This window comes from Hemiscyllium ocellatum, chromosome X (assembly GCF_020745735.1).
Source record: "Hemiscyllium ocellatum isolate sHemOce1 chromosome X, sHemOce1.pat.X.cur, whole genome shotgun sequence".
In the NCBI taxonomy this organism is placed as follows: Eukaryota; Metazoa; Chordata; class Chondrichthyes; order Orectolobiformes; family Hemiscylliidae; genus Hemiscyllium; species Hemiscyllium ocellatum.
This window is the reverse complement of record NC_083453.1, coordinates 3,721,525-3,746,324: the sequence shown is the minus strand read 5'-3', so window position 1 is coordinate 3,746,324 and position 24,800 is coordinate 3,721,525. Positions and strand designations below refer to the sequence as shown.

Genomic DNA, 24,800 nt, shown 5'->3' with positions numbered 1-24,800 from the left:
TAGGATGAAAGGGAAGGCTGGTAGGTATAGGGAATGCTGGATGACGACAGAAAATGAGGGTTTGGTTAAGAAAAAGAAGGAAGCATGTGTTATAGACAGGATAGATCGAGTGAATCCTTAGAGTATAAAGGCAGTAGGAGTATACTTAAGAGGGAAATCAGGAGGGCAAAAAGGGGACATGAGATAACTTTGGCAAATAGAGTTAAGGAGAATCCAAAGGGTTTTTACAAATACATTAAGGACAAAAGGGTAACTAGGGAAGGAATAGGGCCCCTCCAAGATCAGCAAGGCAGCATTTGTGTGGAGCTGCAGAAAATGGGGGAGATACTAAATGAGTATTTTGCATCAGTGTTTACTGTGGAAAAGGATATGGAAGATATAGAAAGTAGCGAAATAGGTGGTGACCTCTTGCAAAATGTCCATATTACAAAGAAGGAAGTGTTGGATGTTTTGAAATTCATAAAGGTGGATAAATCCCCAGGATTTGATCAGGTGTACCCTAGAACTCTGTGGGAAGCTAGAGAAATGATTGCTGGGCCTCTTGCTGAGATATAAATATCATCGATAGTCACAGGTGATGTGCTGGAAGACTGGAGGTTGGCTAATGTGTTTAAGAAGGGTGGTAAGGACAAGCCAGGGAACTATAGACCAGTGAGCCTGACCTCGGTGGTGGGCAAGTTGTTGGAGGGAATCCTGAGGGACAGGATGTACACGTATTTGGAAAGACAAGGACTGATTAGGGATAGTCGACATGGCTTTGTGCGTGGGAAATCGTGTCTCTCAAACTTGATTGAGTTTTTCTCTTTTTTTTGAAGTAACAACAGAGGATTGAGGGCAGAGTGGTAGATGGACTTCAGTAAGGCGTTCAACAAGGTTCCCCATGGGAGACTGGTTAGCAAGGTTAGATCTCATGGAATACAGGGAGAACTAGCCATTTGGATACAGAACTGGCTCGAAGGTAGAAGACAGAGGGTGGTGGTGGAGGGTTGTTTTTCAGACTGGAGGCCTGCGACCAGTGGAGTGCCACAAGGATCGGTGCTGGGTCCACTACTTTTCGTCATTTATATAAATGATTTGGATGTGAACATAATAGATACAGTTAGTAAGTTTGCAGATGACACCAAAATTGGAGGTGTAGTGCACAGCGAAGAAGGTTACCTCAGATTACAACAGGATCTGGACCAAATGGGCCAATGGGCTGAGAAGTAGCAGATGGAGTTTAATTTAGAGAATTGTGAGGTGCTGCATTTTGGGAAAGCAAATCTTAGCAGGACTTACACACTTAATGGTAAGGTCCTAGGGAGTGTTGCTGAACAAAGAGACCTTGGAGTGCAGGTTCATAGCTCCTTGAACGTGGAGTCGCAGGTAGATAGGATGGTGAAGAAGGTGTTTGGTATGCTTTCCTTTATTGGTCAGAGTATTGAGTACAGGAGTTGGGAGGTCATGTTGCGGCTGTACAGGACATTGGTTAGGCCACTGTTGGAATATTGCGTGCAATTCTGGTCTCACTGCTATAGGAAAGATGTTGTGAAACTTGAAAGGGTTCAGAAAAGATTTACAAGGATGTTAGGGTTGGAGGATTTGAGCTACAGGGAGAGGCTGAACAGGCTGGGGCTCTTTTTTTTTCCCTGGAGTGTCGGAGGCTGAGGGGTGACCTTATAGAGGTTTACAGAATTATGAGGGGCATGGATAGGATAAATAGGCAAAGTCTTTTCCCTGGGGTAAGGGAGTCCACGGCTAGATGGCATAGGTTTAGGTGAGAGGGGAAAGAGTAAGGGGCAACGTTTTCATGCAGAGGGTGGTACGTGTGTGGAATAAACCAGTTGGACTTTAACCTGGAGCTGTGTGATGTCTGACTTTGTCCACCCCCCAGTCCAACACCAGCACCTCCGTACCACTGTGTCCTTCCAGTCCTGCAGATGAGTCACTCTGGACTCAATGTTCACTCCCCAGATGCTGCTGGACCCACTGAGTTTCTTCAGCACTTTGAGTTTGTTTGCCCTGAAATCTCCACTTCCATTTTTGTTTTGAAATATGTGGAAGCCCTACCACTGAATGGGAATTTCACCCTGCAGGTTTTCATCTCACCGTGTGAATCGTTTATCATGTTTATGTGGAACTGACCAAGCTGCTCATGGGTGCTTGCCTGGTCAAAGTTTTACTCCATTTGTCAGTAAAGAGCAGAAGTTTGTCCCCACCCCACCCCACCCGCTCCCTGGCACAGCAATTTCAAAGGGGCCACGTTAGTTGCAAATATTAAGACATCAAAGATCTTTGCTCTTTTATTTTTGGACTGGTGTCATGGCATCTTTATATTACAGGAGGTAGAATAACTCTTCCAAAAGTGCGATTGTCAAGAATTTTCTTTTTGGCTTCCAAGTCCAAGGGAGACCAGCAGACAGACATAGGAGCAGAAGTAGCCCTTTTGAGTCTGCTCTGCCATTCAATGAGATCATGGCTGATCTGATCATCCTCCCCTCTGCTCTCCCTGTACCCCTTGATCCCCTTTGTGATAATAAGACATAGAGGTTTTTTTTGTTTTGCAGTTACTGTGTGTAGGTGTACAAATACAAATCTGTGCTACTGAAATTTTTGTTTTGTTTGAATTAATGTTGGCACACTCATCTTTCCTTTTTAATCACCTGATCCCTGTGTCCTCTGAATACAGTTTTGTAAGCGAACAGCCCTGCTTGCATTTTAGTGAGAAGTTTGTCTGAGACTTGCTACAGTCTGTGGAACTTTCTGGAGGACAGTGGAGTCTGGGCTGTTGTGATTTATTTTTGAGGCTGATTCTTAGATGTCTGACAGGCAAGGGAGTGAAATTAGTGTTTAGTGGCTAGAAAGGCAAGATGACACTGCAGTTGGATCAGCCAAAAGTTTATCGAAGGGCATAGTAGGATTGACGCTTAATTTTCTTCCCAATTTTTATTTCTGTACAGCATTCTATTGCTTTTTAAAAATGTGTTTTGTGGTCTATAGTCTGCAGATCTCTTGCAGCAACTAATTTTCTAATTGTCACAGCTTGTGATCTTGAGTCTGATTTCCATTTTCCTTGGGTTTTGGGGACCAAGATCTTTGTGCTCCCATAATTTCCCCTCAAGGAGGGTGATGTATGCTGGCTTGTGCATCTCCCCTTTTCCTTCGGTTTTTTTTGTTGTTTGAGGAAAGCTGTTGCAGATTGGAAGGATTTTGGTGTGGGCAGAGATGTGGATTGTATTTATTTTTTCCCCAGCACCTGTGTGTGTGTGTGTGTGTGTGTGTGTGTGTATAGGACGCAGTGAAGAATAACAAGTGTGTAAAAATCCCTTTTATATTCTACCACCAGGAAGAAAAACACCTGAGTGGCCAGTGACCAGCAGTGCCCTTTGAGAAGGGCACTGCTGCATGGTCAAAAAAAGTGAAGGGGAGGGCAAGGATTAAATCAAGAGTTGGAGGGGAAGTGTGGATTGTATGTGCATGTAGGAGAGCTGAAAATGTGTTACTGGTTAAAGTGCAGCAGGTCAGGCAGCATCCAAGGAACAGGAAATTCGACGTTTCGGGCAAAAGCCCTGATGTAGGAGAGGAAGGACAATTGAACTAAGCAAATTGGAACACCATCTGTGTATTCCTTCAACTGGCATTGTTTTATCTGTGCGATACACTACACTAAAGGGCAGGAGGGAGATAGATGGATGTCTGATATTTGGCTCATTGCTGTTTTCTGTCATTTTCAATGCATTTACAAAAGCCACATGTTACAGGTATGTGGCTCCTCACTATACAGCCACCATGCAGTGTCAATAAAAAAAAATCACTTTTAAACCCACCATTTTAAGCTGACTGAGCAAATAAACTCGGTGATGTTCCCTAGAAAGGATAATGTTGTCTTTTTTTTGCCAATGAGTTGACAGTGCTCCCTTAGTACTGCACTGGAATTGCTGCAAGGGGAAGGCTTTCTTCTACTTTAAACTCTGATCCCACATGTTGGAAAAATTGAAACTCTTTTTCTCCCACGCTGTGGACTTGGTTAGGAACTGCTACATTTGCAAAGCTGCAAGAATCCCTGCAGTTTGTAAATGCCTCCAATTTCAAGCTTGCTTTGCACTTTTTTGCTTCCCGTTTTGGGAAGAGGCGGTGTTCTTCTCATTGGCCTGTAGATTGGGTTTTAATCCTGATAGCTGATGAAATTAGAATTCAGTTTTTTTTTTAAAATCTGGAAGTAAGAATCCAATGATCAATGATTTGGATGTGAGCGTAAGAGGTATAGTTAGTAAGTTTACAGATGACGCCAAAATTAGACAAAGAAGAAGCTTACCTCGGATTACAATGGGATCTTGAACAGATGGGCCAATGGGCAAAGAAGTGGCAGATGGAGTTTAATTCCGATAAATGTGAGGTGCTGCATTTTGGGAAAACAAATTTTAGCAGGACTTATACACTTAATGGTCAGATCCAAGGGAGTGTTGCTGAACAAAGAGACCTTGGAGTGCAGGTTCATTGCCCTTGAAAGTACAGTCACAGGTAGATATGATAGTGAAGGCGGCATTTGGTATGCTTTCCTTTATTGGTCAGAGTATTGAGTACAGGAGTTGGGAGGTCATGTTGTGGCTGTACAGGACACTTTTTTTTGGAATATTACGTGCAATTCTGGTCTCCTTCCTGTCGAAAGGATGTTATGAAACTTGAAAGGGTTCAGAAAGATTTGGAGGATTTGAGCTATAGGGAGAGTTGAATAGGCTGGGGCTGTTTTCCCTAGAGCATCAGAGGCTGAGGGTTGACCTTGGGGGTTTATAATATCATAGGATAAATAGACAAGGTCTTTTCCCTGGGGTAGGAGAGTCCAGAACTAGAGGTCATAGGTTTAGGGGGAGAGGGGAAAGATATAAAAGAGACCTAAGAGCCAACTTTCTCATGTAGAGGTGTGTGTGTGTGGCCAGAGGAAGTGGTGGAGGCTGGTACAATTGCAACATTTTAAGAGTCATTTGGATGGGTATATGAATAGGAAGGGTTTAGAGGGGTATGGGCTGGGTGCTGGCAGGTGGGACTAGATTGGGTTGGGATATCTCGTCAGCGTGGATGAGTTGGACTGAAGGGCCTGTTTCCATGCTGTACGTCTCTGACTCTATAACCTTGAATCCATTGTCAATTGCTGGGAAAAATCCATCTGGATTCACTAGTGTCCTTCAGGGAAGGAAATTGTCATCCTTACCTAGTCAGGCATACATCTATAACTCCCAGACCCACAGCAATCTGGTTGACTCTTGACCACCCTCTGCCCATCCCTCGCTGCCCAATAAATGCTGGCCCAGCCAGCGATGCCCTCCTCCAGTGAATGACATTTCAAAAACTATTTGCTATCCCCTGATTGAACACAGCAACATACCACATCAGAGAGTGGTAGCTAGCATTCATGGCAAGACCCAGTGCTTTCAGAAGGAGAACCAGTTGGGCCAGAAATGAACCCAATCTGATCGAACGCTTCCAGTGCCATTTGATGGACATTGTGGCAATGGTGAAGGTCGTTCAGCCCGTCAAGCCTCCTCCGCCATTGAATGTGATCGGGACTGTGACCTCAAATCCACATTCCCACCTTTTTCACCCCCTCCCCACGTTACAAGAATCCATCTATCTTGCCTTTTTTTAAAAGCAGAGAATGCTTTTGTTTGGTCTGGTTTTATTCCCTCCTTTAATGCACTGACTCTTGTAGGAATTATCCGTGTTGGTACTGTGGTTTTAAAAAATTTTGTTTTTTGTCATGTTTGCCAGACCCACATCCATTGTGGGTACCACCAACAGCATTACGTCCTAGTCTGGGGGGGGCACTTGAACAGTAACCAAAATACTACTGGCTACTTTTTCATCTCTTTTTTTCTCTTTTTCTTCCCCCAACCAAATGGGATGTTAGCGCAAACTCTGTGCCCCAACCTATTTACGATCCCATTTACCTATCGTCCTGCTATGGCTGACCTTCATTAGTTGCTGAACTCTGTCTGGCTTTGAAAGTGTCTGTGTGTCTCGATCAAATTTAGTTAAATGCTCTTCGGGTTGTTTGGTGATTGTGAAAGGTGTTACACTGACACACGCCAGCTGACCTGTGCTCTGAGGAGATGTTTGCCTTTAGTCAAAGACTTTTGACCTTTGGCCTGGAGGTGGGAAGGGTGGTTCAGTTAGGCCATGTCTCTTTTTTTTTGAGGCCTGATTTATTTGGGTTTGTTGAAGGTCACTGGTTTTGATAAGCTACTTGCTGACCTTTTTCATTTCCAGGTTGTGTAATGGTCTTGTTTGTTTTTGTCATGGGGATCTTGGGCCGGAGCAAGATCCTGACCTGTGACTGGAGAGCCTGACCACCTTCTTTTGAGGAGTTTTATTTAAGATGGCTGTGTCGCGCCATTCCATTTAAAGCCTTGTAGCCAAGCTGTTTGCTTGGCTCCTCTATATACAGGGTGTAATCTGTCTGGTGTCAGCATTCCTGTACAGGGAGTGCTTAACGGGGTGGGGGGGGTGCAGAGAAAAATCAAACCCCTCTCCAGTTATCCTTCACAGGGGTAGCAGGGCTTGTATTTGGAGTCTGTGAAGAAAACTGTTGGATGCTTAAAAGATATTGTCCGCATTGCATGGATGCGTCTGCTTTTTAGCTTCTTTTAATTTTGCTGTTGTGGTTTAATGGTGAGTGTTGAATAACTTTGGTCTTCTGCACTCTGAAAGGCAAACTGAATAGGGTCAGTATCCATTCCCAATCCAAATCTGTTGTTTGGCAGAGTAAACATCAATGACTGGGCCCAGTATTTATTGCCTATCCCTAGTTGCCCCTTGACTGCAAGGTGGCAGCTCACCACATTCGATGTGCTGTAGGTTAAATGCCCTTAGGGAGGGGAATTCTAGGATTTTGACCCAGCCAAGACTGAAGGAACGGTGACATATCTCCAAGTCTGGATGATGAGCTCTGAGGGGAACTTGCAGGGGCTGGTGTTCCTGTGCATCTGTTGCTCCTGGTCCTTGTTGAGGGGGTTTGGAAGGCGCTGTTGGAAGAACCTTGAGTTGCCAAAAGAGGTTTGTTTTAAATTTTGAGTGTCTTTGGTCAAGGCGATGTAGAAAGAAAACTGGTTTCCACTTGTGGAATGGGCCCAAAGTTGGGGCCACCTGTATACAGTGGCTAGTAATGAATAAGACCATAAGACATAGGAGTGGAAGTAAGGCCATTCGGCCCATCGAGTCCACTCCGCCATTCAATCATGGCTGGGCATTTCAACTCCACTTACCCACATTCCTCCCCGTAGCCCTTAATTCCTCAAGACATCAAGAATCTATCAATCTGTCAGGGAATTTGGAAGATAGTGGTCCTCTCGCATGACAGATTGTGTCTCTGTCCATCCCCTACCCCTGCGTGTGCTCTGGCTTCAAGTCCCACACCAGGACTTTATAGTCGAGCAAAGTATATTCCCAACGTGACCAAACATATTGAGGGTCAACAGGCAAATCCTTCCAACACGTGCCAATAGCAGACAGTGAGTGTGTGAGATGTTCTTGGACAGCTTGATCAAACGTAAGGCTTCTGGTTTCAGATTAACACCATGTACTTTTGTGTTGTGGGAGGTTAGGGGTCAAACTGTGGAAAACAAGCAGCATTCTTCATCCTGTCTTGGATGTGGAAAGTAGTCTGAACCAATTGAGGATAAAATTCCTTACCTGTAAATGTTCAGACTTTGCACATGGCTACTACGGGGAAGTGACTGAGGTAAATAGTTATGGGTCTATTTAAGAGGGAGCTGGATGAACATGAGGCAGAAAGAAACTAGGCCAACATTAGTGAGGTAAGGATGGATGGCATGACCTAGTCGGGTGAAATGGTCTGTCCTGCTGCTGTGAATACTTATTGATTCCCTGGCCATGTGTTCCCACCACATTGGGAACATCCTTCCTGTGTTTACCCTGTCTGGTCCTGTTAGAATTTTATAGGGTGGAGTGGGGGAATCTCAAACTGCACTGGATATAGTCTTAACCTGTCCAACTGCAGCAAGACATCCCTGCTCCTGTACTTGAACCCTCTCACTATCCCATTGACCTTCGCCACCTCCTGCTGCCCCCTGCAGGCTGACTTACAGTGACTGGTGTACAAGGGGACCCCGGTCTCACTGCACCTCCCCCCTTTCCCAATCTCTCGCCATTCAGAGAATAATCCACCTTCACATTTCTGCTCCCAAAGTGGATAATCTCACTTATCCATATTACTATATCTGCCAGGTATGTACCCCTCACTCTCAGTCCAAATCACAATGGAGCATCTCTACACCCTCCCTCAACTTCTGCTGTTAAGTCTTTTAGAATGGATGCTGGCGTTTTCCCCACCATCCATGTCAGGCTCACCAGTCTTTTGATTTTTTTTCTCTCTCTCACTCTTCCCACCTTTTTTGAAGTAGCGAGTTATATTATAGGACCTCAAACCCATGAGGTGAAACCTCCTCCAGGGAGCAGGCAAGCTTTGGCTGTTGGCATAGAAATAGACGGTAGTTTGCCCGCCATGCCCCCACCTCCCCCAGAAAGCCCTCACTGTCAAGGTCGAGTAAGCCGGGTTGGAAGACTGGTGTTACCTGTTGTGGGGGTGAAGATTTGGAGAGGACATCGAGAAGGGAGAGACAGAGGAGCCTTCATGTGTGTGGTGTCGCTTCTGGACTAACTGTGAATCGATCGGCCCTGCAGCAGGATGTCAGCTGTGTCTCTCTTGACTGCACGGAGCCAACACGGTTGCCGTGGCGACTGCTTACTAGGCCGTTCTCAGCTGTCGCTGTAATCGTCCTTTGGCGCCCAACCCTTTTCAGGTGGAACTCGACAGTGCCTTCAGCAACTCTTTGCCTTCCCTAGCCTGGTCTACGAGGAAATATTTCTGAAGGGCATTTAGCTTTTTTTTGGTCAAGATGAAGTAAAGTAAGGCTTCGTCTGATCACTGTGTGTGTGGCTTTTATTGTGCTGTCAGTCTGTTTTCACGTGTTGCTGCAGATCATCTCAAACCCGTTGTGCGTTGACGAAGGAGGCAGCCGTTCAGCCCCTCAAACCAATTCCCACCGTTCAATTAGATCTGGACTGGCCTGTATTGTAGGTAACTACCAGTTTGTGGGGCAGGAGAGAAGCATTGGGGCGTTTCATTCAAGATGGGCAATGGGTGTACACGCCTGTTTTTTTTTCCTGCAGATTTTTTACGTTTCTCTTTCTTTAGGTGGGGCATCGCTGGCCACTTGCCCACTTTTAATACCGTGATCCCCTACTGCCCATCCTTAATTGACCCTTGTACTAAGTGTCTTGTTCCCCCATTTCAGGGGGGCAATTCAGACTCTTATCATGTTGCTGTGGCTCTGCAGTCCTATGTGGTCTCAACTAGAATTCTGTAAGAATTGTCTTCTCCACAAGAATGAAGGAGCGTCACTCCGAAAGCTAGTGTTTCCAAATAAACCTGTTGGACTATAACCTGGTGTTGTGAGTTTTAACTTTAGACCGGGTAAGCGTGACAGACTTCCTTCCCTATTACTAAATGTTGCCCAAAGGACACTAGTCAGCCCATGTGGGTTTTTCCAATGTGACTTTATTCTCATCAGTTTTTAGATTTATTTAAATTCCAATAACTGTCATAAGAGTTGATCCACTGTCCTCTGAGCATTTGCCTGAGCCTCTGGGTAGCTAATGCAGTGACACTACCTCTCCTCCACCCACTGAAAGCCAAGGGAAAATCTGGAAGTACCTCCAACTTCTTTTTAACCTTCATATAATTGAGACTGAGTTTGGCAAACAAATAGGGGAACCTCTGATTTTTCCGGCAATTGATTTATCTGAGTTTTGCATTACTCTGCAAGATCGCAATGTCCCAATGCTGGGCTAAACTGTTATCCAGCATTCGAATGAAATTCTTCCCGCCTGTGTCCTTCAGATAATCGAGGTTCCTCTGTATACCAAAGATGAGGCAAGTCTTGGTGCATTGGTACAGGGTCCTGGTGAGACTGTTTGTTTAGAGTATGGGGTGTAGTTTTGGTCTCCTTACTCAGGAAAGGTTACACTTGCACTGGCGGCAAGTTACAGCAGGTCTTCTGGGGATGAAGGGGTTCATCTTGAGGAAAGGTTGAGTAGATTGAACTCCAGTGAGTGTAGGGACAGGAATAAGAGGGTGATCTTATTGAAACATCCAAGTTTCTGAGGGGACTTGACTAGCTGCTGAGGGGATGTTCCAGAACTAGGGGATCACAGTATTAAAAATGATGGGAGACCCCTTCCATACTGAGAGGAGGGTTGGAGAGCACATAGAACAGAGAAAAATACAGTGCAGTACAGGCCCTTTGGCCCTCGATGTTGCGCCGACCCAAGCCCACCTAACCTACACTAGCCCACTATCCTCCATATGCCTATCCAATGCCTGTTTAAATGTCCATAAAGAGGGAGAGTCCACCACTGCTCCAATAACACTCGAGAAGATTGACATCATCCAGGACAAAGCAGCCGCTTTCTGGTGCCAACCTTCTTGAGTGTTAATGGAGCTGCCCCCATCCAGGGCAAGTGGGGAGTATTCCATCACACTCCTAACACCTGTAGATGGTGGGACAGGCTTTGGGAAGTTAGGAGGTGAGCAGGTTTCCTAACATCTGACCTGCTTTGTATGGCTGCTGTGCTTTGTGGCAAGTTGAGTTTCTGATCGACAGTATCCCCCAGGATGTTGTTATGGGAGAATTCAGTAACAGTAACACCATTCGATATTGAGCAGCTATACTTAGTAGTGTGGATGAGCAGAGGGATCTTGGTGTCCATGTGCACAGATCTCTGAAAGTTGCCACCCAGGTAAGTAGTGCTGTGAAGAAGGCATATGGCGTACTGGCTTTTTATTGGTAGAGGAATACCACCACCGACGCTCAGTAGCAGCAAAGTGTACCGTCCACACGATGCACTGCAGAAATTCACCAAAGGTCCTCAGACAGCATCTTCCAAACCCATAACCACTTCCATCTAGAAGGCTAGAAAGTAGGGGGGTGGGGGGGGGAAGGCCTCAACCATACCAGCCATGATCTTGATGAATGGCAGAGCAGGCTGACTAACTGCCACCTGTTCCTATTTTTCAATGGCCTTACAAACTGGGGCCAGTTCTTGATTCAGGCTGGCACTGAAACTAGACACAAGCTGAAAATGTGTTGCTGGAAAAGTGCAGCAGGTCAGGCAGCATCCAAGGAGCAGGAGAATCAATGTTTCGGGCATGAGCCCTTCTTCAGGAATGAAACTAGACAGCCCTGGTATTAGGAGTGAATTTAGGATGATTTTAGGCAAAACATTTTAGTACATTTAATTTTAAATGAAGTTGCCCTGAGACACCCTTTTTTTTTTTTGGCAGCGCTCTTGTGTGTCAAGATGCAGCCCACCTGTATGGTGTCTGTTTGTGATGGGTTTTTTTTTCTGCAACTGAGCTCCAGGGTTTAGAGTCTGACTTAGGCAAGGAAGAAAGCTGGAACACCATCTCTGGCACTTCTTTTAAAAAAATTTTCCTCTGAGTTAAGTGACAAACATCCGAGAGATTGCGACTCTTTTACCCAATCATGCCTGTCATGTAATGGAACAGGGCCAACCAGTGAGCTCCTTCTATGCCATGTCCTGTGCCCTGTTGGTCTGAGTTGCCATGAAGATGATGGTGGGGGGGTATCCAAGTCTATCTGCTGACACCTCCCACTCCCCTGTAGATTTCTAGCTGGCAGCCCCTGCTCAAGAGGGGGGGGGGGGCTTCTGAAGGAGAGAGTAAGTGAATCCTGGAAGGGGGGCTCAAAGCATTAAGTCAGATTTGTGAATAATGAGTTTCTGGGCAAGATGGTGCCAAGCCTTGGGCAGCTGCCCTTGCATCGCCCCACCCCCAGGATTGCACAAACAAGAAGGGAATGCTTCCTGTCAAATTCCTGGAATAATCGTCATCCCCTGGTGATTTCGACATGAGCTTGATGAGCTTCGGCACTGGCTTTGCTCTGGGGTCTGGAGTCCTGGGCTGGGTGGGGTGTTTTTTTTTTGGAAAGTTGCTATCCTTCCTCCTTTTTCCTTCTGAGCTGTCTGTCAGGAAGTGCTCAATGTGAGCTGGTTTTCATGTCTGTTTTGAAGCGAATAATGGGACATTGCTCTGGAATGAGTCCTCTTGTATCTTCAGCGCTCTGTCTCTCCCCACCCTCCAGTAGCCGGAAAATCTACCACTGAGAGAGAGGAACGGGAGTTTTGTTCCTTTCCCCTTATTCCGACCCCTTCAAACCTTTAGTGCTTGCAATTTAATTAAAAATTAGCATGTTCTGTCTTCACAACTGGGATTGTCAAGAATCGATTGATATTTCATGAAAAAATTGGAGGGGGCAGGATTTCTGAATGTTGGAAATGCACCCCAATCACTTTCCACATGTGGAAAGAGATGAACAATTCGGATGCAAGCCCTTGTCTCAAACTTCAGTCAGCTTTTGATACCACTGCTCAGTTTGCCTCTCCTGTTCAGGGTGCTGTGTATTTCCAGCGGTGACATGCCTTGTGTTCTCTTAATCCCACCGCACTCCTCCCACCATCTACACCACTAGCCCTCCCACCCTGTTTTCTGATCTACATTGGCTCCACACCACCCATCTCCCACAAATGCTCATCCAGTCTTAACCCCTTTTTCTAGTTTTGCCCCTCCCCATTTCTGCTGCTATCTAACCCTCTTGCCTTTTCTCCATCTCCTCTCCTACCTTTTCGACCACTTTTACTGATGGCTGTCCCTTCCGTTCTCCAGGAATGGTGCTATGAATTTTCCTCTGTTAACATCTCCTGCTTTTTCATATCTACCTTTTTACCTCACTGGCCGAGTTTAGAGGCGCCATTTTACCAGCCCTCCCTTTCCTTTGTGGCCGTTTCTGTATGATTTACATTTTTCTGTGCAGTGCCTTGGAACATTTTCTTAGGAGCATTTCTGTGATTCCCTTCCGTCATCCCGGTTTGATGCGTGTACCAACCAAAGCAGTTGTGATCCGCTTTTGTTTTCAGTTTTATACTTTTCTTTTGGTTCCAAATGGAATTAGGATCTAGGAGGTGTTTACCGGTTCCTCGATTTCGGACTGCAGCCTGTGAAGTGGTGTTACGTTTTTTAAGCAGAATTCCTTGTTTGGTATTGTTTTCACATTTTGTTCCTTCATTTTTGTGTGGGCCTGCTTTCCCCCCCCCCATAGACACACACAGACTTGGGTGTGGAAATAAGCCACTCGGCAGAGCCCATCGAGTCTGTGTTCATGGCTGATCTGATCATCTAAGATTCCCAACAGTGCGGAAAGCGGCTATTCTGCCCGTTGGGTCTACGTTGACCCACCGAAGAGCATTCCCCCCCACCCATTTCCTGTTGTTCGGAGCGGCTGCTTTATGCTGTGTTCTGACTTGCTTACACCTAAACTTCCGAACAGCGATGGGGACAGAACTTATTCTCCTCTCTTCGTCTCTCCAATTTCCCCCGCCTCCACCCGAATTGCAGTCGCCAAAGCAGATTATCCAGGTGGTTGTGGGAGCTTGCTGTGCACAAACTAACTGCGGCGTTTGCTACGTGAACAGCAGTGACTACACCTCCAAAAGGCACCTCGTTGGGTGTGTCCCAGTGGTCATATGGGACCGGTATCCGTTGTCACGGCGATTCTGGTTTCCAGCAGGAATCTGCAGGGCGGACTTTGGAAAGATCTTGCATTCTTCGAGCAACCACTTGGATTCACACAGGGGATGCTGAGCAGTGTAACTCCAATTGGCTGCGATTGGAAGCTGATGTTTGTGGTGCTGGGTCGCACCATTGTATTGCCACTGGATGTTTTTTTGTTTTGGGAACGGTTGCGTTTGTGGGCGCACTGACTGAGGTCTGACCCTTTTCCTAAAAGGTCGCCTTTTTTTTTGTTTTTGGAAGAGTTTTTGGGTTTGCCATAGGCTCTGGATTGAAAAGGGATGGTCCCTTCCTGCCGCAATGGCGGAATTGTTTTAACGCTTCAAACCGGTGTTGCAGCATTAAGTCCTTGTGATTTTCAGGGCACAGAGCCTGTTGTGTCTGTGCAGGTCTGATCACACTGGTGATCACTAAGTCGGTGGATGCCAAGCCAATATTAGAAATTGGATTGGGTGTTGATGCTGTGGGGGGTGGAATGAAGTGGAAGATGCCAGACCAAGTGGGGTTTTTTTTCTCTTTAAATGGGGGAAGGGGATCGACGGTTACTGGGAAAAGGCAGGAAAGTGGAGTTGAGGGTGATTGGATCAGCCATGGCCACCATTGATTTAATATTCATATGTATCTTGTTCCAAAATACAGTGTGACGTGTATTGGGACTCTTGGCGCCATCTTAAAACACAAATGAACCAAAACACAAGCTAAAGGCAGAAAATAACAAAATAGTGTCCAACTTTACAGTCCTTCCTGTAAGATGCTGGGCTTGGTGGCCAGGCACTAGTCCTGATGAGGCTGATGCCTGAAACGCTGATTTTTTTTTTTCCCCATGCTGCCTGACCTGCTGTGCTTCTTCAGCAACCCTCTCTCTGGACACTGATCTCCAGCATCTGCAGACCTCCCTTTCTCCTACCTAGATCCTTTCACCATGTATTGGATGCCTCGATGGGCTGAATGGCTGAATTGGATGTCATATATATCTCCCTCTCTCTCTCTCTCACACACACACACACGCCTTCCTGCACCCATTCATCCCAGACACTGGGAGGCGCTGAGCAGGGCAACCCAATACATTTTGCTAAATCACTGAGGGAGTGCAGAGTGATTTTTATGTTGGGGTGGGTGCAGCCTTGTTACAAGTTCCTTTCAAATGATGGGATTTGTGTTTTATTTTTGCTGCTGACATTTGGATTGTTGCCAGCAGCTAGCTCTCGCCATAACCTTGGTGATGGCTTCACAATGTCTTGTCCCCATTAATCATAGAAACCCTACAGTGCAGAAACAGGCCATTTAGCCCAACAAGCCCACACTGACTCTCTGAAGAGTAACTTTTTGATTTTGTTGATTTAAGTCCGAGAGCGCCTCATGCAAAGGGTGGGTGACCACAGCATTCACTTGACCACATCTGCTTGGGCATTTGCTGATCTACTTTGGTGCCCACCCCAGGTGAGGCTTCAGCTTTTTTGTTGGAATAAAAAGTTGAAGCCTTGTTTTCAGATCTCTGCTCTTTGATCTCCACCTGGGTTTTGTTCTAACCAATCTAGTATCCCTGTTTTTCTTTAAATTTTATTGTTTTTTAATTTTAATTTTTTGTGTTAACTTTTTAATTATTGCTGGCTGTGCCTTCAGCTTGCCCGGGCCCCATGCTCTGGAATTCTCTTCCTTTCCTCCCCCCCCCCCCCCCCCCAGCCTGAGGTGTGGTCTCCTGATGGTTTGAGCGGGATTTTCCACTCTCGCAGGAAGGCTGTCCCAACAATCACTCTGCAAAGTGAATCAATGCTTGCTGTTGTTATATTGTGTGCATTCCAAAGTTTATAGCCTTTTTTCCCACCTTCACATTTAGTCTCCTAACGCCCTCTTTCTATTTACCTTTTTTTTCCTCCTGTTCCCAAACTGCCCATAACATTTCTGATTTCTCCCTCTCTCAGTCGTCTCCAAACGTGTTCAGTTGGTCTAGCTAACTGAGGTGTCTCTGTGTACTTTTTGAGGCCTAGTTGGCAATTGATCTCAATGTTGCAGTGAGCCCCTTCTTTCTCTCTTCCCCACTCTTGTCCTAACTTAATCAATCAAGCGGGCGGGGGGCACCAACTTAACATGGAAAGGGATTGAAACGGAATTTCTCCTTCCATCTCCTGGCCCATTATTCAGTCCAACTCGCTGCTGTTTCTTCACAAGAATAGAAGAAACGGGCAGGAGTAGGCTGAAACTTGCTTGGCCACCCTGTAACTGCCAGGAATTGAAAGCTAATTTCCAGTTTACTGTTACTGATAATAGTACTAAAAAAAAAAGTCCTCCAGGACGTTTATATATTTTTTAAAAAGTACTTCCGTTCACCAAGTAAACCAAAGATGTTGGATATAACAAAGAGAAAAAACTGTTTTAGGCAGTGGAAGAAATGAACAACCTTTTCTCCATTCTTTTAGAAGATGGGGCACTGTATTGGCGGCATTAAAGAAACCATTTGATACAATTTGTGGTTGGTCTTTCACCCCACCCCCTTTTCAAATGTGTTTAACAGTGGAGGAATCCATTTCCTCGCCCCCGTCTCCTGATCTCGGCACTAAACTGTTATTCTGAGACCCCCTTACCTCCTTCCCACCCCCGTGTTCTAGATAACCCCAGTCAAAGGGCAGCAACATTTTCAGTACAGACCTGGCCCAAACCTTTCCGAGTTGAGTCTGTCTCAATGAGATCCCTGCTCGTTCTGCTCAACTCCAGAGAATATCAACCCAATTTACTCCATCTCTCCTCCATGGGATCGATTGAGTGACCTTTTGCTGTGCCACCTCCAATTTGAATGTAATCTTGAAATATGAAGACTAAATTTGCACGCTACATTCTAGATATGATCCCACCAAAGCCGTATATGATTGTAATCAAGCCTTCCTTTATTTCTATATGCTCATCCCCTTCACCTGCCCATGTGCGATACGAGGGAGCTAGTGTGAACCCCTTATGTCATATTTGTGCCCCAGATCAAAGCAAGGTGATCTCCATGTAGCTGCAGGAGCAGGATGGAGTTTCTCCCTGTCTACACTCTCTCTCTGTGCCCCTCTGAACTTTGTACATCTCCAATTCCTCTTCGGTTGTCTCTGGTCTAAAGAAAACCAACTCAGTCTATCCAGTCTCTCTTTCTTCACACTGAATCTCTCCAGCCCAGGCAACATCCTGGTGAATCTCCTCTGCATCCTCTCCAGTGCAATCCCATCCGTCCTGTAGTGCGGTGACCAGAACTGCACACAGTCCTCCAGCTCTGCTCTAACTAATGTTATCTACAGCCCTATCCTAATCTCCCAGCTCTTGCGTTTCATGTGTTGACTAATTAGAGGCAAGTGGGCCATATGCATCCTGAAAGAGAGAGAAACTGTGTATGTATAGACAATCAAAGGGCAAAAAGAGATTAAGCAGGTTTACTGGTAATTACAAAATATGGATTAACCGTTGGAGATGCGAGCATGAAATATTGGATAAAATGATCGAGCTTTAGTTTAAATGTCAGTCACCGGGCTCGGCAGCACAGAGAGGCCCTTTCAGCCCATCGAGTCTACGCTAGTCCAAATCAACCCTCTAGCTATTCGAATTCCATTCTCCAGTACTTGGTCCATAGCCTTGTATGTTTGGACATCACTAGTGACCCATCGAAGTCCTCCTTCAGTGTGCTGAGGGTTTCTGCCCCTCCCACCCTGACCAGGCAGGGAGGTCCAGATTCCTCACCGCCCTCCTGGGGGAGAAAGGTGTTTCCTCGCGTCCCCTCTAAACCTGCCCCATCCCTTACATCTATGCTGTGGTTGTGCGATTATAGTCATGTGGACTTTGAATAAGTGGCGATAGGATTGAGTAAATGTGAGACTTCTTTGGAAACAGTCTGTTGAAATAGGCAATGCCATTTTGAATGTGTATGTGAATCCCATGTGTGAATCCAAGTTTAAACACACAAACCTGAGCTTTGTGTGTCAGTGGATATCGAGGGTCAATTCACCCTTTCACCACCTCGAACAGCTTATCTATCTGCCTGTATTTAGAATTGCCAGCTATAATCCGTGGGTTGTAATTGGGAGGGAAATGTTTGCAGATGCAAAATTGGCTTAGCCGTAGAAGACCGAGGGGTGTTTATCTGACTGGAGATCTGGGACCAGTGGTGCTCTGCAGTGATCAGTGCTGGGACCTTGTATATATGTAGGAGGTCTGATTAGTAATTTTGTAGATGACATGAAAAATTGATGGAGTTATGGGTGGTGAGGAGGGTTGTCAAAGGTCCAGTAGGACATAGATCAGTTGGAAAGTTGGGCAGGGAAAAGGCAGGTGTGGTTTAATCCTGACAAAGGTGAGGTGATGCATTTTGGGAGGTCAAATCCAAGGGGAACGTATTGATATCCGGAGGGATCTTGGAGTACAAGCTCAGCTCCCTGGAAGGGGCAGCACAAGTGGGTAAGGTGGTAAAGAGGGCAATACAGCATGTTTACCTTCAGGCAGGGCACTGAGTATACAAGGTGGCAGGTCACGTTACAGCTGTATAAAACATTAGTGAGGCCACATTCGGAGTCTTGTGTGCAGTTCTGATAAAATTATCAGGGTCATGGATAGGGTGGGTGATTGGAGTCTTTCTCCCCGGGGGGGGGAGTTGAAATGAGATGTGTAAGGAAAGCCTTTTACCTGGACCATAGTAGGTGCCTGGAACACACTGCCGGGGGGAGGTGGTAAAACCCGATACAATAGCAACATTGAACAGGCATTTACACAGACACATGAACAGGCAGAGAATTGTGGGATATGGACCATGTGCAGGCAGATGGGATTAACTTAGAATGGCATCATGGTCAGCACAGACATGGTGGACCGAAGGGCCTGTTCCTGTGCTGTACTGTTGTGTTTTTAGTGAGGTGGGAAACAGCGAATTTATCATAGTAAGGCTCAGGCTGATTGAATTTATCTTGTCTGCACGATGCATGGAGTTTGACTTTGGGCCATCTTTTGTTTAACTCTGTGGGTGTGATTTGCTGTGGTGTTAGGTCCCGTGCTCCAATCTGTCTCGTGTCTCCGCGCTAAAGCGAAGCATCGCTGCATTGCAATCTTGTGTGCTTTGTGCACGCGCAACTTTCGGCTGGCGCCATTTTACCCTGAGCGTGGGGCGGCCCCGGTGTTGTCGTCCGGGGAGCTCTCTGTCTGTCTAACTGGTGCGTTCCTGGACTGATATTGAAGACTCTGGAAGTTGGCTGAAATCGGGAAGGGTGCAGGGTGGTCGGTGATGGGTTGGGGATCCAGGAAACGTTTTGATTTTGACTTTACTTTGATTTGCTGTAAGAGGAACCGTTTTGAGTTTTGTTTTCTTATTTTTTTTGTGTGGGATCTGGGTGGCTGGCTTTTTTTTTTAAACGCTCCCCACTCCAATGAGTCCCACAAACTTGCTGCATTGTAATGGCGCCTAACTGTATTAACAGCTATTATCATGTCAGTAATCCGAAAGTTGGCTTCTCTGCCCTGGATGGGCCTTGAGGCCACTGCAGGTGGGAGCAGAGTCCATTTGATTTCTTTTTCTGTTAGAGTCTAAAAGGCTTCTTTTTTTCTTCTTTCAAGCGTTGAAGTGCTTTTGTAAGGATTGTTTGAAGACAAACCAAACTTGTGAGACAGATGGGGCGTGCCTGGCCTCCCTCTCCCGAATTGGGGGTGTTGAGCACGAGATCAGAGTGTGTGTGCGGCCCCAAGACTTGGTTCCACCTATCTACTGTCGGAATAACAAAGAGTATGTGACTACAATCTGCTGTTACAAAGACTTCTGCAACAACCTGGAGCTACCTCCTCCAGAAGGTAGGTTCCAGGGAAGCTCTCAGTAACTTTATTACTGTACCTGCCCTCGCCCCTCCCCTGAGCTCTGGGTTCTGGCAGCCATTTTGATGTCCCCTGCTGCCACCATCCCCATTCCCAAGAAATGGCCAGTCCAGCCTTGACACTCCCAATCGTGAGCTCCCATCTCATTTTCCCCAGTAGCGGCTTTCCATACGCTCCTCGGGCAATTGGTACCGCCTTTCCGTGTCTGCTTTTGCCTCTGTCTGGTTTCAACACTGCCTGCTGGGCAGGTCTCGCCAGCACACAATACAAATGGGATTGGTTTAGACTGGGCTAACTATGCCCAGTCTGGTGTGTTCAGCAACTGGGCACCGGGGTTTTGAAGTTAAAGCTGTTCATGTGCTCTCGTTGCTCCCATGCTGGCACCATCTCAGGTTGTCTAAGTGGCCTGATTTTGGGCTGGGGGTGTTTGGGGCTATGCATGTTGAGTGGGGTGCTCAATTTATGACCCAGAGCCCCTAAGCACGAAGCACTGGATTGCAAAACCAGGGCTATAGTTTGTCGCTGCTCTGGGGTGTCCTGCCAACTGACGCCAGGGTCAAATATATACTGTAGTAAAAAATGAGGTCTGCAGATGCTGGAGATCACAGCTGAAAATGTGTTGCTGGTCAAAGCACAGCAGGCCAGGCAGCATCTCAGGAATAGAGAATTCGACGTTTACCTGTACCTCCACACACACCATCTATTGCATCCGCTGCACCCGATGTGGCCTCCTCTATGTTGGTGAGACAGGCCGCTTACTTGCGGAACGCTTCAGAGAACACCTCAGGGACGCCCGGACCAACCAACCCAACCACCCCGTGGCTCAACACTTTAACTCTCCCTCCCACTCCACCGAGGACATGCAGGTCCTTGGACTCCTCCACCGGCAGAACATAACAACACGACGGCTGGAGGAGGAGCGCCTCATCTTCCGCCTGGGAACCCTCCAACCACAAGGTATGAATTCAGATTTCTCCAGTTTCCTCATTTTCCCCTCCCCCCGCCTTGTCTCAGTCGGTTCCCTCAACTCAGCACCGCCCTCCTAACCTGCAATCTTCTTCCTGACCTCTCCGCCCCCACCCCACTCCAGCCTATCACCCTCACCTTGACCTCCTTCCACCTATCCCACCTCCATCGCCCCTCCCCCAAGTCCCTCCTCCCTACCTTTTATCTTAGCCTGCTTGGCTACTCTCTCTCATTCCTGATGAAGGGCTTATGCTCGAAACGTCAAATTCTCTATTCCTGAGATGCTGCCTGGCCTGCTGTGCTTTGACCAGCAACACATTTTCAGCTCAAATATATACTGTGCAGTCAAGGGAATGTTTGAAGCACACCAAGCCACACCCAGCCTGCTCTGGTTCTAAAGAAGGCGGTGTCCTACGTGTATCTAAAAACACTCTTTAAAGACATCCTCCTCAAAACCAAGTTTGTTATAACTTTGAGTGGTATTGGCACATGGGCATTCCTAAATTTCTGTCCAATCGCCTGTTGTTCTGAGACAGTTAATTGAGGCCTAGCTAGACCTGTGTCAAGTTGGTATTTATGCATTATTATCCTTTTTTATTTAAAAGAAAAGACCAGTGAGCTGCTGTCTTGGCCAATATGTTTTTTTAAAAAATATGTCTCTTTCCCCCCCCCCCCCCCCCCCCCCCCCCCCCCCCCCCCCCCCCCCCCCTCAACGACTGAAAGATTTGTGTAACTGTCTCTCAATCTTGCCTCTGTTTGGGAAGGTTGTGCGCAAAATGGTGGCAGTGTTTGCCTAGTGCCAACAGCAAGCGCACTTCAAGGTGGCACATTGGCCCTGAAATATTTGTGGAGGGAACCTCCTGAGACGTGCGCTAAATGAAGGCGAATTGAGAAAACAAGACCGACTTTATTAAAGCATTTCATCTTGCCACTCGTCAGGACCATTGCAAGAACACCAATTTGAAGGGAAAGCTGACATTCCTCCTGCAGGAGGATGGGAATTCCCGATTGGACTCTGGTCAAGGTGTTTCTATGAAAAAATGCCCCTATTGCTGTTGATTGACAGTTAACAGCCGCACTCTGTTAAGTTTTTCATCAGGCAAGTCGATGCTGCTCAGGGCATTATTTTGAGAAAGGAACCAAGAAATGTCTATTGCCCATCTTGAATTTAAACTGGCACAATATGTACATTTTTTTAGTGTATGTGTCTTTACTTGAGAAAATTGGCCAGATGTTCTCCCCTACTGTTGAGTGCAAACCAACATTCACTAGTCGATTGAGATTCCTACAGTTCCACGTAGGATAAGATGGGCTCTATTGGTGATGGTGTAAATAGGCCCTGAAATGTTTTGTTCACAATGTAAACCTTGCACTGAAATATGGTGCATCAAAGCCATCTGTTGGATAACCGTTAACCTGATCTGATCGTTTTCTTGTATATCACCCCAAACCCCTGGGCTTAAAGTCTGAAAGGCTGCATGACACTGTGCAGCAGCAATGTTAGGAGGGGTTTGCCACCAATAAGATAGTGCCACAGAGTGTCGTGTGTGAAATTCAGTGCCAGCTATGTGGGCAGTCTGTCCCAAATTAGACTGACCCACATCAAACAGCGCATCCCAGATAAACAGTACTGGCTGCACCCAACCATCTGCACTTGCAAAGCACCCAACCTTAGATGGTGTTCTGCAATTGGACAATATTTGCTGGCTAATCCTGTGTGCGTAAAGCATTCTGCTGACAACCCATATTGCAATATTAGTCCAGCTCGCGCATGCACCAGAAGCTACCTATCCGAATGCAAGGGGCCCACTCTTTGCATAGATAGAGAACGTGGATGTGTACTACACCTGTTTCAACTCCACAAAATAAATGGCAGCCATTTGCTACTTCGTGCCTTGCCTCTCCCGAAGTTCGTCGAAGCGTGACTGTTAACTGTCAATTGCCATCGATGAGTGTGTTCTCCATGGCAGCACCTTTTTTTTTACCAATTGGAATCTGTTTGCCAGCTAATCAACCAGCGCAAACCTTTCGGGCAAAATAAGTGATGTTGATGAAGTCGGGGGTGGGGTGCGTGGGGGCACAAGTCGCCCTGTGCCGCCGCCACCTCCCTATTTCCTTCAGTCAGATCTACTGCTCCGAAGCCGCCATTTTGTTGTGGTGCCTCTGGGCTTGAGCTGCATGTGCGCAAATGGCAAATCCGGTTTGCTGAGGGAATTTTCTCCTTTTTCTACCCTACAATGATGGTTGGAGCCTGCAATTCTTCAGAAGGGTGGTGTTTGGCATTGTTGACCTTCTAACTGTGGGTATTTACTGACACTGTACAGCTTTGCTGTTGGGTGGGGGGCATCTATGTGCTGTTGTACCATTATTTTATCCTCTTGAACATCAAGTGACACCGTGGGTTTGAGGGGTAAGTACATGAGGTCAGTGCCATGTTCCTGTGCACCCATCGTTTGGGCGGGTGCTTTCCAATCTCTCTCTCCATCCTTCTGGTGGCAAGACCTCCTGGTATTAGTCTTGACGTGCAAGGGGCGGGTGGCTGTGAGCATTTTGTGTTGATTTTTGGCAGTGCCACAGTCCAAACTGAGGAAACTGGCAGCAAGCCTCCCATGTTGCCATCAGTGAGTGGCACGATGGAAAGATGGGGTTGGCATCATTTTTCCCAGGGCTTAGGTTGTGACTAAACACTGAAGAGTTCCCCCGATGTATATTTTACAACTTAATTCCACGTCGGTGGGAGCAATGTCCTGTTTTAAGTTTAGAGAGCTGTGTGAGTGGCCATTTTGAAATGTTTGTAACCGTGGCCATTTTGATCGAATTAACTGCTGCCTTTTCTCATTGTCTTTTACCCCCAACACCAGGTCCAACAGATGATGCATTTGATGGCTGGGGCCCAGTGGAGTTAGCTGCAGTGATTGCTGGTCCAGTGTTTCTCCTGTGTGTGCTGTTGATGGTGACGGTTTTCCTGTGCCACTACCATCACCAGCGAGCCTACCACGACCGCAACCAATTGGATATGGAGGAGCCGTCCTGCGACCACATGTACGTCTCTGAGGGGAAGTCGTTGAAGGACCTCATGTTCGATATGACCACTTCAGGCTCAGGATCTGGTAGGGCTCAGGGTTAGCTAGGGTTGCTGTGTGAACTGAGGGGGTGATATTGGTGGGTGGACAATGTGTTGGATCGATGACTTCCCCCTCGCACACGCCCTCCCCTTTGTTCTGACTGGTGTTTCTCCCAGAATGAAGGCATTCTGGTGTCCGACTGAATGTCAGAGGTGCGATTGCCACCTTGCCTCCCCTCCCCTCAACATGGCCCAAGACCCCTGTTCATGAAGACTCCCACGTGGTGTGTTACTGCTCCACAGCCCCCGTGCCCCTCTTAGCCTGCTCTCTTCCCCCTCATGAAGGTGTTGACTCTGTGATCAGAGTCTCCAACGATGCGCTCTGAGAGCCACCATGGCTGTTGACGTTGCTGTTCTGCACGTGCTCCCACATTCCCCTCTGTGTGCAATCACATGGCAGCGATCTGCATATGGAAAGCCAGCTGACTTTTTTTTTTCCCTGAGGGCGTGTTGCCTGACTGAATTGGTGTCGTTTGGGGCATTAACCCAATTCTTTGCACTTCTGAGGTTCACATCCAAGATTCCCCCTTGGTGCCAATTTGAAGAAGAGCTAGAGAGGTATTTCCAGTTCTTCTTTCCATATTCGTCATCACCTCCCTCCTCTGGGGGAGAGAAAAGGTCACATTATCTGCGTCTTGTGCCTAGTTTGTGCTTGCGGAGTTGACTTCTGTCATGTTACTGTCAGCACCCTTCACAAATAGCTCCCCGTGTGGTGCTGCATGAGTGTTTTGGCAGCTCCGCCTGCCAAAATGGCAGCATGTGGCTGAGCAAACTTTCAAGACTTGGTCTGGGAATCGATTGGCAATGATTTGTTCTCCCTGCAGGCTTGCCGTTGTTCGTGCGCCGGACCATCGCTAGGACCATTGTCCTCCAAGAAATAATCGGCAAAGGTCGCTTTGGCGAAGTGTGGCGTGGGAAATGGCGAGGTGGAGACATTGCCGTCAAAATCTTCTCCTCCCGGGAAGAGCGCTCGTGGTTCAGGGAGGCAGAGATCTACCAGACTGTCATGTTACGCCATGAAAATATTTTGGGATTCATCGCTGCAGACAATAAAGGTATGGCAGCCATTTTGTTTGGCTTGGTGTTCCTGGCTGGCTATCATGTGTGTAGTGTCAACTTCCTAAAGGGGTAACACTGCTACCCCAAATGGAACGGAGCAGCTGATCTTGAGATCCAGGGCACTGCCACTGCCCTGGCACTGTCTGAAGTGCTAACTGGCATTCAGTGTCTTTGGGATATTCTCAAGCT

The 24,800-nt window shown here is 46.9% G+C and overlaps 1 protein-coding gene across 3 annotated transcripts in view; it reads left to right on the top strand.

Moving 5' to 3' along the window:
• The window catches only part of LOC132805844 (activin receptor type-1B-like), a 62,396-nt gene that overhangs the window by 23,981 nt on the left and 13,615 nt on the right, over nt 1-24,800 (top strand). For 2 of the 3 annotated variants that reach the window (XM_060821152.1, XM_060821151.1), the window contains exons 2-4: nt 19,211-19,441; nt 23,290-23,538; nt 24,377-24,607. In XM_060821152.1, coding sequence (XP_060677135.1) covers nt 19,211-19,441; nt 23,290-23,538; nt 24,377-24,607 — 711 coding nt within the window. The remainder of the gene's footprint in view (nt 1-19,210; nt 19,442-23,289; nt 23,539-24,376; nt 24,608-24,800) is intronic. The other variant, XM_060821153.1, reaches the window with a different exon arrangement.